The 13,818-nt window shown below is 43.6% G+C and overlaps 1 protein-coding gene across 9 annotated transcripts in view; it reads right to left on the bottom strand.

Annotated features, from left to right (window-relative positions):
- Positions 1–13,818, bottom strand: part of Nfi (Nuclear factor I) — a 92,549-nt gene that overhangs the window by 17,628 nt on the left and 61,103 nt on the right. For all 9 annotated transcript variants that reach the window (XM_076435206.1, XM_076435209.1, XM_076435210.1 and 6 more), the window contains one exon: positions 10,009–10,152. In XM_076435206.1, coding sequence (XP_076291321.1) covers positions 10,009–10,152 — 144 coding nt within the window. The remainder of the gene's footprint in view (positions 1–10,008; positions 10,153–13,818) is intronic.

The following is a 13,818-nucleotide window of genomic DNA, read 5'->3' as shown; positions in this document are numbered from 1 at the left end:
GAAATATTTAAACCCTGAACAAAATGTTACACATCAAAATCGAAGTGACCAATTAAAATAAAAATCTATTTGTTTAGTACATCATTTTAAAACAATGGTAGGTTGCTTGATCTCGTTTTCTCCAGCGAATGGGCACGATGGTGCAGCGATCCCAGACTTTGGAGCGACTTGTATGTGTATATGGAAATGCAACATCGAGCTAACACACAGATTCTGATTAAGGGCTAACATATATAACATTCTTGCTTTCTTTCGAGTTGCTCGTCGCCACGCACCGGTTCACGTCGTATCGGAATCAGACGTCGGGTGGATTTCTCGAGGATCCCCCTGTGGTGGACAAACGACCGTCGAAATTAGTCCACTTCCGTCTCTCGTGCTTTGTCTCTCCCCGATACTCTCCCTCCCACTCCTTCGATCCAAGGAAAATACTATATCCAATCGAGAACCCTTTGGAACTGTTCGGGATCATCCCTCGAACCAATTTCATCCGGAACGTTCGTCGAACGTCCCATTTTCGAGCCGGAACTGCTCAGCAATTAATCACATTAATCACATTAATTACTTAAATAATCAATTTTTGAGTGGTAACTGTTGGTCGATCGATCGTGAAACGATAAGGGAAACAATAAGTATGAGATCTGTGATTATGTACTTAGAGTACACTGTGTGGTTGATATAGCGGTGGATCTGTTTGAAATCCAGATATTTTCATTACTGATGTATTACTTATTTGGGGATGATAAGGGGATGTTTGTTCGATTATTTCCACTAAAAAGAATTTATCAATTCAAGTGGATTTGTTAGAAACAATTTCAATTCCAAAGGACTCTCTTCGCTAATTGATTGTGCCTTTTCCACTAACTTTTTAGAAATTGATAGTTATTCAAAATACTCTAAAGATCTTTGAAATACTTTGGGAGAACTTTCCAAGTCATCAAAATGCTTTTGATACACTCAGAGAACTTTGTAATTACTAATTTGCATGTGCCTGCTTGCTGTACTAATTTATGAAAAATCGATAGTTGTGAAAATTGATAGGTGACCTGGGCTTGATTCGAAACTAGTTGGAACCAACGAATAAAATTATTCGATCTCCCATTGAATAAACAATTAATTTGCCAGGTTGGAGTGCAAAACCGATGATCATCAACACAAAATACTACCCCCAGTGTAATTCTCCGAACGAAAGAAGAATAGGGTTGAAAACTGGTGTCCATTAAAGAAAAATAGGGGGCAAAGCTTGTGGGTGAGCGTGGCTAATACAGAAGGATCATGTGACAGAGTGGAGTCCCATAAAATCAGACAAACTAAGGACACAATATCCAATTTCTATCAATGCAAAAAGAAAGAAATAGATAGATAGAGAAAGAGAGAGAGAGAGAGAGTGTAAGAGAGAAGAAAGAGAGAGAGAGAGAGAGAGAGAGAGACAGAGGTATGCAGCAGATCGCGCGTGAACATCGCAAGCACTTCCAAAAAACGGACTGTGTCATCATAACCAGTTCTGTATACGTATACTTTGGGATACATATACCAACGGTGGAGTTTAACAGGGGTGCAACAACTACCATAACAAGAGGCGTCGAGACTATAGAGCTCGTGGAACGAAAGAGAGAAAGAAACAAAAAAAAGAGAGAGTGAGAAAGAGAGACGAGATGAGAAAAAGAAGAATAATGGGAGCGAAGTGTGCCAGCACGGTACATTCGATGGACAAAGTAGGGGTAGAAAGTAGAAAGGACAGAGAGAAAAGAGGAAAGGGTACAGTGCTTAAACTCGAGGTTTTCGGTGGTCGATGACCGTAGCCCCGTCGATCATCGAACATTACCATGGATAGAATCTTCGGTTCGGATCGTGGAAGAGTTATGGGGGTCCGAGGAGCCGTATAGGGATGAAAGAGGGCGAGAGGGGGCCAGCGAATTCGACGGGGAACGATAAATCAGTCGTCCCGCGATTGTTTTGAAAAGCTTCTCGCGCCGGGTACTGGAAATTAAGCACTGCACTTAGCGCGATTGGGAATAGATCTATTGAATCAGGGGGACAGAAAGGGGCCAGAGGAGGGGATAGGGATTCGGAACGTAACAGATAAGGTTCGAGAAAGAACCGAACGTCGCCGAAGATCGATAGCGGAGGCATTCGAGGAGATTGCTCGGCCGGAGCATGCCTTTGAGTACGCTCTCGCGAGTACGAAAGTCGAGTACGTTGATTCGTTGAGCAGCTGAGGCGAACTTTCCTGGCCTGAATGAGCTTGCGGGCCAGCTCGACCGAGGCCAGGCTTTCGGTCGGTTGCGACGAGCTGGTGAATGGCTGGCTCCTTTGAGGGTTTCGTATAGTTTCGGAGCTCTTCGGTACTTTGGAAGCACTCGGGGATCTTAGGAATATTTTGGAAACACTTTGGATGTCTTTAAAATATCTTAGGAGAAGTTTCGTTGCCTTTGAAATGCTTTGGAAGCATTCCAGAGGTCCCTACAATTCCATGGGAGAACTTTCAAGGTCTTCAAAATACTTTGGGAGAAGCTTAGGGTCTTCAAAGTGTTTTGGAAGCACTCAGAGGCCTGCAAAATACATTGGGAGAACTTTCAAGGTCACTACAATAATTTTGATGCACTTAGGAGTCTTCAAAATACTTTGAAAGCAATTTAGCACCGATCTAACACTTTTTGAATTTAAAGGAGATCAAGGAACGAAATATTTTCTTCCGCAAAATGAAAAAAAGAATTGCAAAGATTAAGAAAACATTTTGAAACCCGGGCCTGTGCACGAGTGCAACGACGATCTTTCATGCACGATGAGGACTGTGCAGGTTACACTGGTGTGCGAGAAGCACCGACACACTCTCCGCGAAATCTAAAGTGCTGGCGCGAGGGGTGGCCGCGCCGGGGGTGATTGTGCAATTCCGAGCCGCATTGACGATTCGCGTCCTCGTTGCCGGGGATTTCGCAAGACTATCCTTTCCAGAAATTACCCTATTACCCTAAATTTCTCAGCTTCCGCTGGCCTGACCCTGAACACGTCCGTAGACTCGCGGATAGCTGAGATTCCCAGCCTCCTGATGTGATCGATAGCCCTCTCCCAACAAAACGATACAATTACTGACTTCGAAATCGAGTTTCTGGGTTGCGGACAAATCCCTCGGTTCACTATACATACGCAAACGTTCATGTTCCAAAACGATTTTAAACATTCCAAACAATTTTCATTAAATCAGAACATGAAATCGAGAATCGTTCTGTGGAGAATTCTCTTGCGAAATTGGTGAAATTGTTTACTATAATTGTAAAATAACTTTAATTTGAAAGCAACGAATAATATTAGTGGAATTCCGTTCGGGATCTGTACAAGAAGATATGACACCGATAAAATATAACAGTGCGAGAGTTTAAGAATAGTTCTGATCTCAGGAATTATTTGGTTTTGAAGAAAGTTCGGAAGTTCAGCGAGCTCGTTCGTCCACGCGCAAAATTCGATCATCACCGGTACAAACGTCCCAAGTTTGAAAATTTCCTCCACCGGCGATCTTCTATGAAACATTTCCCCCATTCCCCCAGACCACTTCGCCGCCCCATCGAGTTGCAATTCTCGAAAACTCTCGCAATCTTCGCGCGAACCTCGCGAAATCGATATCGCGGCTGGTCTCGAAGACGCGGCCCGTCAATCCGAAACTCCCGAGCTAGCACAATACACGCTAACAGGAGATAGACGTAACAGCTGGAGGGGGTTACGGGGATGAAGAATATTTCCTACGGGGGTCAGAGAGATCACCGTTTCGTAGTATACTGTCGCACTGAATATTCGGAGGTGCGGGGAACTCGATATTTCATGTGGAAAAGACTGTGGTAGATGTAGAACCAAATTGGTTTTCGTAGAAACTCGATTTTCGGGAAACCCACATTTTATTGTACTGTTTAACAATAATAGGAAAGAAAGATAATGATGAAAACGCTAAAATGTCTGTTGAAAAAAAAATAACTTCCGAGAGATTATGAAATAAAGGTTTAGAGTAGAATTTGATTTATAGAGATTGCTTGAAATCGATTTATAAAAAATTGCAAGGAATTCCTATTTCTATTTAGAATTTCATTCCAAATTTTTTAAAATTCTCGTATCAGAAGGAGAAAAGAAAAATCCAGTTGCAAGTAGAACCAGCGAACAATGGCCAGACCACGCTATCCACGGCGCGGTTTGAGAACGATGTCGGTTTTGATTCATCCAAAACGGGACTGACTATCGAACACAAATTTCGTTCTACATTTTTTCACTGTCAAATAAAATACCGGTTTGATCGTGCCATCGTTTACGAGAGACGTTTCTCGCGTGTGTGCACGTACGCTTTTATGTGGTACACGTGTTACGAGAGAAAGACGTGGAAGATTGGATAGGAAGAGACACGGTGTACACTGGTAGAGCGAGTGAGTGAGAAAGAAAGATAGAGATAGAAAGAGAGAGAGAAAGAGAGAGAGACAGATCGTGGAAAAGGGGAAACAAAAGAAATGACAAACGTGACAGCAATAGAGAAAAATATATAGATTCGAGCTGATACGACATCGTGATGCATTGTGTGTACGTACACGCGGAAACACGGACACGTGACTGTGCCCGAGAGCTTCTCCCGTCGATGGATCGACACCCAATATCGATCGCGATCCTCTGCCCTCACCTACCCACGCGTTTTCCCTTTAGGAACAGCCGTAGGCAATTTTTTCCCTCGTAGAAGCAAGAACAAGAATTATTAGTACTGAATTCCTCCTATGAAAATTTGTACTTTATATTCATGAGAATTTTCTTATGACAATCTGTACTGATTTATGTAAACATTTCTTCAATATTGTACTTGATAAAAATATCTCTACCAAGATTTATATAAATTTCTATCTGAGAAGAATGTGTCTATGAAGATTTGTATTAAATATGTTATATGTTGTGAAACACTTTTAATAAAATCAGAACGTTCTGTAGACAGTTTTCTTTTCAATAGAAGAATATAGGCTACACACACTTTTTGAATGGTCCTGTATAATAATATGATAGAAACAACATTTTGTTCAATTTTACACTCTGCGATTAACCAGAGACTGAATCCAGCAAAGACAAAATTAACAATACAGTCTATCACAATACTTTATTGATTCATGTGTAATTAATAATAAATGTTCACACTAAAATCAACACAGAATCAATGAAACCAGAAAGAAATCACAGAGAAATTTTATGAGATTAAGACAATGAGCTGTGAAATGAGTGTGATAGAAGCATTTGAATTTGGCGCCGAAGGGTCGCGCAGGCAGGTGTAGCACAGTATCGCGCCGAAATTCCCTAGGCAGCTCGCGTCCGTCGCATGTGCACGCACACACGTACTGTACATGTCCACGTACGTATATGTATACGTATAATAAATATAGAGACAGATATATAGATATGTATATGTATAGATATATAGATATATATATAGAACAGTCAATAACCAGTCACAAAGTACCTTTTAGTCGAGTAAGCGAGCTTCTCTCTACGCTCGGGCTCAGACTGAAACAGAGATCATCATCGCGTCATTTCTCCAACGCGCAAAAACAGTCGGGGATTTCGGTGGCTGTACAGGACTGCCGCCATCGATCATCGATCTCATGGATCATCGTACGAGAACCTACCGCAAGATCGCGGCTCCTGGATTCTCCGTATTCGATCCCCTATTTCCGGTTTCTTTTTCGCCCGAGTATCCTTCCACGAAGATTCGAATCGAGCCACCAATGTCGATCGTTCGTTTCTGTTCTTTTTGCACTGTCTCTCAAAGGTTTGATAGGGGCAGCACGATTTTTATCGAGGCTATGGTAATGTTTTTCCGTGAACCGGAAGCAATTCCGTCCGACAAGGACCCGCGTCAGCTTCTTGGACGTCCTTCGGTTTCGTTTTGCTCAACGAAAAATCACCGCGAGCCCCACTAACCTACTTTCAGCCACACGATCGCTAATTTCGAAGTGCATTTGCCGCGCGCACTGGATACTTGCTCGCCGATTATTCTCTGTCAACCATACGTGTCTTCGTGGTCGTCGTTCGGACATACCCAGAGGACCACCAAAACTTTGCATAATCCTTCAACGTTGATCGTGACACCAATTTATCTTCTGTACCGGGGTTACTTCTTCGAACGATGCAGAAGAATCATTTTGAAAAACTGTACTGTAATTTCAAGCGATAAAAACATTTTTCCCTAGCTCACGATAAAAAGGTTCTCCCCTGGTAAACAAACAAAATCCCGAAACAGGGATTTTCTCTATAAGCCTTGTCAAAAAGATGTTTCCGACGATAAAGGAGTTCTTTCCTAGATCTCTTGATAAAAAAAAAAGTGACCCTAAACCTCATTATAAAGTTTCTTCGCTGGATCTTGACAAAGATATGTATGCCCAGCTAACGATAAAAAATTCTCTGTCGCAAACCAAAATGTCGCTAGGTCTCGCTAAAGAAACTCTGCTTCAAGTATCGATAAAGCGACCACTCCTAAGCTCTCGGTGGAGCGATCCGCCGTAAAATAATCCTCGTACCGATCATCGGAACTTTCCGAACAGTTTCCGCGAGAATCCTCGAGGAACGACAGCGCGATTGAAAATATCCGCACAGTGATTTCGCAGGAAACTGGGTTAGTGAGGCGGGGACCGGCTTCGAAAAGACGTCGCCATAGACGACAACGACGATGCTAAACGATCGATCATTGCTCGCTCGATTCAAACACCCGGGGGCCTGCTCGATCGTTTCCTGAGGATCGGGGATCCAGGAGAGATCCTCTCTGTCTCGGGGATCGATTTACTTACATGATGCCTGGCTGAGCTCAGTTTGGGTCTATCGCACACTGGACATTCGAGGCGACGAATCACCGGGCGCGCACAATTCGAACTCCGTGCACGACGGTAGAAAACACATAATTCTTTGGTAACGGGCCGACGGGAATGAAAGCGCTATGACGCAGAAAGGTATGATGGCTTCCCGAATGGTCACCGTAACTCTCGATACTTTTAATTGAATTCTTAAGTTTCTCCCGGATCTGGAGGGCGCTCTACTAAAGCTGCTGGGGATGTTTTTAGACATCTAAGTTACTTTAGACGTTTTCATAACAGATTCTACATTTTTGCTAATTTTGTATAATATTTCGATTAGATGCGCTGGACAGTGACTATTCGTTAAAGGCAATAATTGCTCTTTTCACACGATGCCAATGTATTAAGTGTACAAATAAGTTCTTTGCCCTTTTTTCCAAGTTCAAGAATGTGTTACGTTTACATACACAGAATGTATAATAATAAAATCTTGTCGGGAGACTCTCAATCTTTCTGCTAATTCTTCTTGCGTCTGGGTTGGATTTTCGTTGAGCAACTCCTCTAACTGACCGTCATCAAACTTTCTCGGTGCACCTGAACGATCGTCGTCTTCCAAATAAAAATTTCTGGCTTTAAATCTTTGATGTTCTGTAAGATACAGCGGTCTCTCCCAATGCCGCACAAACCATTTCACTAGCTTCAACAGCTGATTTCCTAAGCTAAGAATACAAAGGGTAAGCAGTGATGCAAATGATGCTCCTCGCACCCCATATAGCTTGAAATTGTTGCATACGACTGGAAACTCTTAGAGCGCTCATCAGGACTCTTCTTAAAACTATAAGAACGCTCTTTCAGATAGCACCAAAATCGGGAAGTAATTCGAATTCAGTCGAAAGTTGTGATCGTAGGAAAAAGGAGGAACTTATTTGCACACCTAGTATATAAAATATTAGAAACACACAATTAAGAACAGTAAAATTTGAATACACCCCACCGCAAATAAATCTGGAGATGTGCCGTCGACATGGGCTGCCAACCGAAGACCCGTTAACCGATAACATTCACCGATATCCACGTCGAAGTTCTCGTCTGAAATGGCGGGAATTTCGAATCGAGAGCCGCCGGGATTGGCGGGCAATTCAAATTGAGATCGCCGTGCACGGAGTTCGACCGTGAAATGGTGATCCAGCCGCCAGACGATCGATTGAACGCGAGCCAGCGGGAACGGGACGGGACAAGATCATTCCCGATCATTCTCGATCGACCCTCTTCGTCCCGGAAACCGTGGGAACACTTTCCGCGACTACAATCGCGCGTTGTTAGATGTTTGTTAGTGAACTCGTCAGGCAAAAACAAAAGCGGCGACAAAATCGGGGTTGGGTGAGGCAGAAAAGCGCGCTCGAGAGATGGAGTGGTGGGATCTGTCGTGAGTTGAAAGCCGTTCAAAGTCACTCCAGGTCGAATTCTCCAGCGTCTCTTCGGAGGGAAAACGTTGCAAGGAGAGGAGTTTTTGGAGGTTTTGGGGATAAACAGTCTCTGTGATTCGTGTTCTTTTTCCTCTTTTTATCTTTCCTCTGTTACTTCGATTGTTCATCGAAGTCTCTGGATCGTTTTTCTGGACCTTCGACGTATTAACGAGCACGCATTCCGATGTGCAGAGTACTTACAGCTGACTCCCCGACAACCAAACGCAACGCAACGAGAAAATCACGCTACCGGTTAGCTTCGGTTCGCTTTCGTTCGATTTGGAGAGCATTTGCAGCTTCCGGTGGCCTGGCGAGCTTGTGGCCTAACACTGGGCGGCAATATAGGGGCGGAACTCGGTGTGAAAATGACTAAAGAGAGACCCGGCTGGTTTTCTTTCTTGTTTGACTACGGTCTTCGCCTTGTGTCACGTCCACTGACCTCGTTATTCAATTTTATTCCCTGTACTGCGGTAGGTATGCCCTATTCACCTTATACAGGGTGGTCAAATTTTATTTTCTAAAGCGTCACAAGTTAGCACGCAGATCTTTAACGCTGACCCTACCAAGGAATGTCAAACAATCGATTCCACATTACTTACTGGAATTACAAAGCTGGCAATAAAAAGCGAAATGACAAAAATCGAATTGTTGTAATTAGACTGCGGATACAAGCGGAGTCAAAGACAGTTTGTTCGTGTTTTTGACGATGTTGGGATCGATTTTTCCGAGACACCCTGTATATCGGAGGATCGTGGACGGTTCTAGGTGTCACACCGAGTCTCTGGTATTTTTTACACGGTCCGAGAACGGGGTCAAACAAGTCAGACGATTAAACGAACCCCTTCCCATCGATTTTCCACCCCGAGCAACCCCTAAAGAGCCCGCCACGTGTTAAGGCGCTCAGTTAACGCTCGCTGCCAAGTTTCGGCTGACGGTAGGACCTCGCGGCTCTTCGTGGAATATTTAAAAAAGCTAATCGCCCCGCGAACCTATGAAATTCTAATTCGTGCTGTGCGCGTTAATTAGAAATTCCATTCGACCCGTACTCGCCACCCATCTCCGCCTTATCCCGTGTATTTGTCCTGATAAACACCTATCGCCTAATTCGACGCGTTCCTTTTTTCCACCCCGCGATTGGAACCGGTCCAAAGACGTACTAATTTCCCTTACGGTATAGCTCAAACTGTTGTTCTAATTCTGCGACGCTCACGATTTTTAGATCTGGGTTTGTGAAACGGGGGAAGAGTGAAGTTGAAATGTCTGTGTGTTTAGTATTTCTTGCTAAAATGTTGCTAAAAGTCTGTGTATAGTCTTTCTCACAGCGAAACAATTATTAAGATGACGTTAAGATTCGTGAAAGTACAAATTTTCTTGCAGTGAAACAAAGCCAAATATAATGTAGACAATAATTTTTAAAAAATTCTATTATATAATTTATCGTATTAAAACGACCATCGAAATTCCTTGTACAATTTTCCTTACGGTAAAACGATTGAAAAAAATTCATACAAAAATTGTCCCTGAAGTTTGGAACATTTTCTACGTCTGGTGGAATTTGATACTTGTTCTGGTGTACATGGGGTGTCTTTCGGCGAATGAGAAGTGTGTGGAAGAGCCGCGAGATCCCGAATGGAAGACGGGGCCGCGATACAGCGACCCCGGCTAGGTTTAAACAGCCTGAAACGTAATCGCGGGCATATGCATGAGAAATTCGAATCTGGCCACGATGCTTTGCAATCACATACCCGTTTGCGAATGAGGTGAGTCCATTCCACGATGGCCGTCCTCGGGCCTGAGGACCGGCGAGAAGGTCGGCGCGCTCGAAACGGACACCGTCGGAGGCTTTTCAGTCTTGTCGTTCCTTATCAGTTGGTGCACCGGTGGTGGGCCTGCAAACATTCGCGCGAAACACGCCTCACGTTAGTTAACAATCCCATAATTATCCACTTCTCTCTCTCTCTCTCTCTCTCGAGTTACCCTAGACGCGCATTTGAACATTTTAGCGCACGTTGAAGGCTTTCAGTTGTTGAGTATTCACCTGAATCAGAATCAATGCGTGTTTAGTGTTGAATCACTTTGCTATAAATGTTCTTCGTGTTATGTTCCGTATGTTTCGTCCTTCTTATTATGTTTTTGCATGCGTGGTTGTTCAGTTCGTTTCGACACATGTTTCCATAATGTTGTTATACTTTCAATATACTTATATTTACATTTAATGATTCTTGTGTATTCCCCAATTAATGCGTTTACACCTGAGGTCAGTGGTCGGCGCTGTGGAATTACTTGGAAACCCTGCCCCTCTTAGAGCACCATAAAAAACATTAATCGTGACACTAAAGACGTAAAAAAAATCGCAGTGTAACCATACCCCACAAAATCAACTGAAGTTAATCTTCCTGTCGCCTGAAAAAATTTGGAAGCCCACATTCGAACAGCTAATACACACCCTGTCCCTTGTAGAGCACTATAAAAAAAGATTCTAATTCTAATCGTGACAGACGTAAAGAAAATCGCATTGCAACCCTATCCCACAAAATCAACTGAAATTAATTTTTCTGTCACTTGCAAAAATTGGGAGCGCACATTCGACTAACTAGCATATACCCCGTCCATTCTAGAGCAATTCTGATCGTTACAGTGGTAAATAAAGTCGCAGTAGAAGGGATGAGTAAAAATCAATCGAGTGGTCAATCGCGTCGTTGTGTCCTTGGCACAGAAGATCTGCTCAAGGCTAGAGGCGTTAATCCCGGAAGAAGGGCGGTCTCTCGGAGGGTGCAGAGACACGGATAAGCATCTTTGACCAAACGGATTTACGTATGCGCGCCGTACAACGATGTTTCGAAACGGGCCGTTTCACGGTCGTAAAATTAGTTTCGTTCGCCGGGCGATATTTACGTCAGCCGTTAATTTAACGACAATACAGTCAATCAACCAACTGTCCCTCCTCTTTATCCTCTCTTCTCTCTCATCTCGACACACACACAACACACATATACAGCTCCCTTACGCCTACGCCGCCATAAAGGCAACGTATGTATGATAAAAAGGGAGCACGGAGAATGCGGTTGGCCGTGGTCCAGGTATGCTTATTGCCGGAATTTTTCTCCGTGTATATTTTGCTTGAGAAAGTGGTCATTTTATTCTGTCCGTAAATTCCGTCTATCCGGCGGCGTTGCCCCACCCCTTCGACCCCCTTCAACCCCTCTGAAATAGCATAAAGTCAAAACTTTTCGGCCCTGGGTCTGATCGAGCTTCTACTTCAACCCCCCCGGCCGGGGAAGGGGCGCTATCTATTCTGTTCTTACTCGGTTTTATTCCTATCTGCGGGAATTTATGCGAAGCCCTCTGCGCAATTAGTTCGTTAATGTATTCGCGCGCGCGAAATTGCAATGTTTAGTCGCCTTTTTGCTTTGTTGTTGAGCTTCTCACGGTACAGTTTTTAAGCGAGCTTCCGCGGATCTGGCTTTGACCCCTTGAGAATTTTCTGCATCTATATTTGCTATTTCAATCGAGAATTATTCATTGGTGTTTTCAGAATTTTTCAAAAACAAATTTAAGCCTTACAATTCAACCCCGTGGCTTCAGATTCAAATATACTGTATCATTTGGTTAACTGCAGAATAGTTAGGTTTGGCGTACGAAACTCGAGACGTCTCCGAGACGTCATTTAAAGGCAAGTGGTTAAGGGGTAGAGAATATAAAAAATATCATGAAACGTACTGAAATATACATTTGCTACTTAAATAGAAAAGAAGTGATCGTTTCTCGTAATTTTCCAAAGGGAAGCTACCAAATCTGTTTGACAAAAAGATTGCTCCCCGACGTTAGAGATCATTTTCCAAAAAAGGCAAAGGCGGGGTATTAGATAAAACGAGCAGGAGATCCTTTCTGCACCGATAGAGCGTACGTTTTAAAAAGGAAAACCCCGGTAATTCTGCCGGCGTTCGAAAATTAGCGCGAGAAACACTTTTCCAGGGGATCCCATTTTCCCAGGCTCTCTGGCGGGTTTTTTTTCGGAAAAAGTCTTCGCCATCCGGAAGTTATTCCTCTTTTTCATCTCCATCCAGTGACTTCCGTTCCGGCGGGGGTTATCGTTTGATCGATGAAAGAGAGTTAAGAGGGGTGAGGTCCGCGGGCTCGGAGGTGGAGAAGAGGGGTTGGGAAAGTGAGGGCTTGAGGGGGACGCAGGGGACGGCGTGATAAAGGGAGGCCGACGGAGAATAGAAAGAAAATAGAGAACGGAAAGGGAGAAATATAGGGAAAATGATCTATAGAACGCTGAGCAAAGTAGATCCCGATAACAAAGGACGCCCCGATAAGCCGCCGGATGAGATTGAACCCGGGGACAAAAAACGTCCAACCTCTGACCGCTGAAAATTTGTTACTTAAACCGGCCCCGGCGCTGCTCGAGTCGATTCTCGGGACCTAACATCGATTCATCGAATCGTTCGAACCTCTCCAACGAACAAACATATAATTCTACTGAATAAAACATTGCGCCAATTTGGATCGAGATACGTAAATGTTGAAGATGAGAAGATTGAATAGTATACAGAGGAACATCTTCCCAGATCATTGCCTTTTTAATCGATGCAACGATGCACCTAGCAAATGCACATGCACTTTCATTTTAAATGTGATTGGATGTTTTTGAATAGGTGGGTCGACTTTTGGGAACATTCTGAGAATAAAAAAGTATCGGGCTACTGTGCTGAATAAGTTAACAGTTTCCAAGATATTTATAATTATCTGTGACTTTTATCGAGTACGTTTATAGTGCATTTTACCTTAATTTTCCAACTTTGAGAAAGAAAACATATATCAAATTAATTGTTCCTCTGTTCGTTATATTGATCTTTTACCATTGTGTCAAGTTTATAAAACCAAGGGATAAATTAACTTCGAATAATACGTGCTAAAATTGCGGGAACAAACAGCGAATCGAAGGTCAGAGGTTCAGCGGTGGCAGTTTTGCGATTTCGTGCAATAAATTTATTTTTACAGTGCAGAGAGTCGCAGAACTATTGTGCAACCGTGAGACTATGGCGCTGAATGGACGACCGGCTGTCGTGGCCGGCGATTCCGCATAGCGATAAGTGTCCTCGGATGGTTTAATTTTAGTGTCGCGCCGGAAAAAAGGATAAAAATACTGTAAAATCATGGTTTCGCAAACGGTCGGCCGGTAAACAAGGTCTCTGCTCGGGCGAGAGGCATGAGCGGAGAAGAGAGAGAGCAAAAGAGAGAGAGAGAGAGAGAGAGAGAGAGAGAGATGTGCATCGCTGTCCCGATGCATCGCTTTGTGACGTGTTCGATACGCGTCGCTGCGCTGGGAATCACAACGCAACGATTCGGAAACGTTTCGTGTTACCCGGCTGCCGGCGGATTTAGAATCGTTCGAATCAGTTCAGACTCCTTGGCGTTACGAGTAACGATTTGTTGATCTTCGCCGTTAGGCATCGCAACGCGTCGATCTCCCACGCTTTTAGATGCTATACCCTCGAGATCTCCGACGCTCAGAATCACTTTGTCTTCCTTCTCCTTCGAGATTAGAATCA

Source organism: Lasioglossum baleicum, chromosome 12 (assembly GCF_051020765.1).
Source record: "Lasioglossum baleicum chromosome 12, iyLasBale1, whole genome shotgun sequence".
Classification (NCBI taxonomy): domain Eukaryota; kingdom Metazoa; phylum Arthropoda; class Insecta; order Hymenoptera; family Halictidae; genus Lasioglossum; species Lasioglossum baleicum.
The sequence above is the reverse complement of the archived record's forward strand: the minus strand, read 5'-3'. Positions and strand labels throughout refer to the sequence as shown.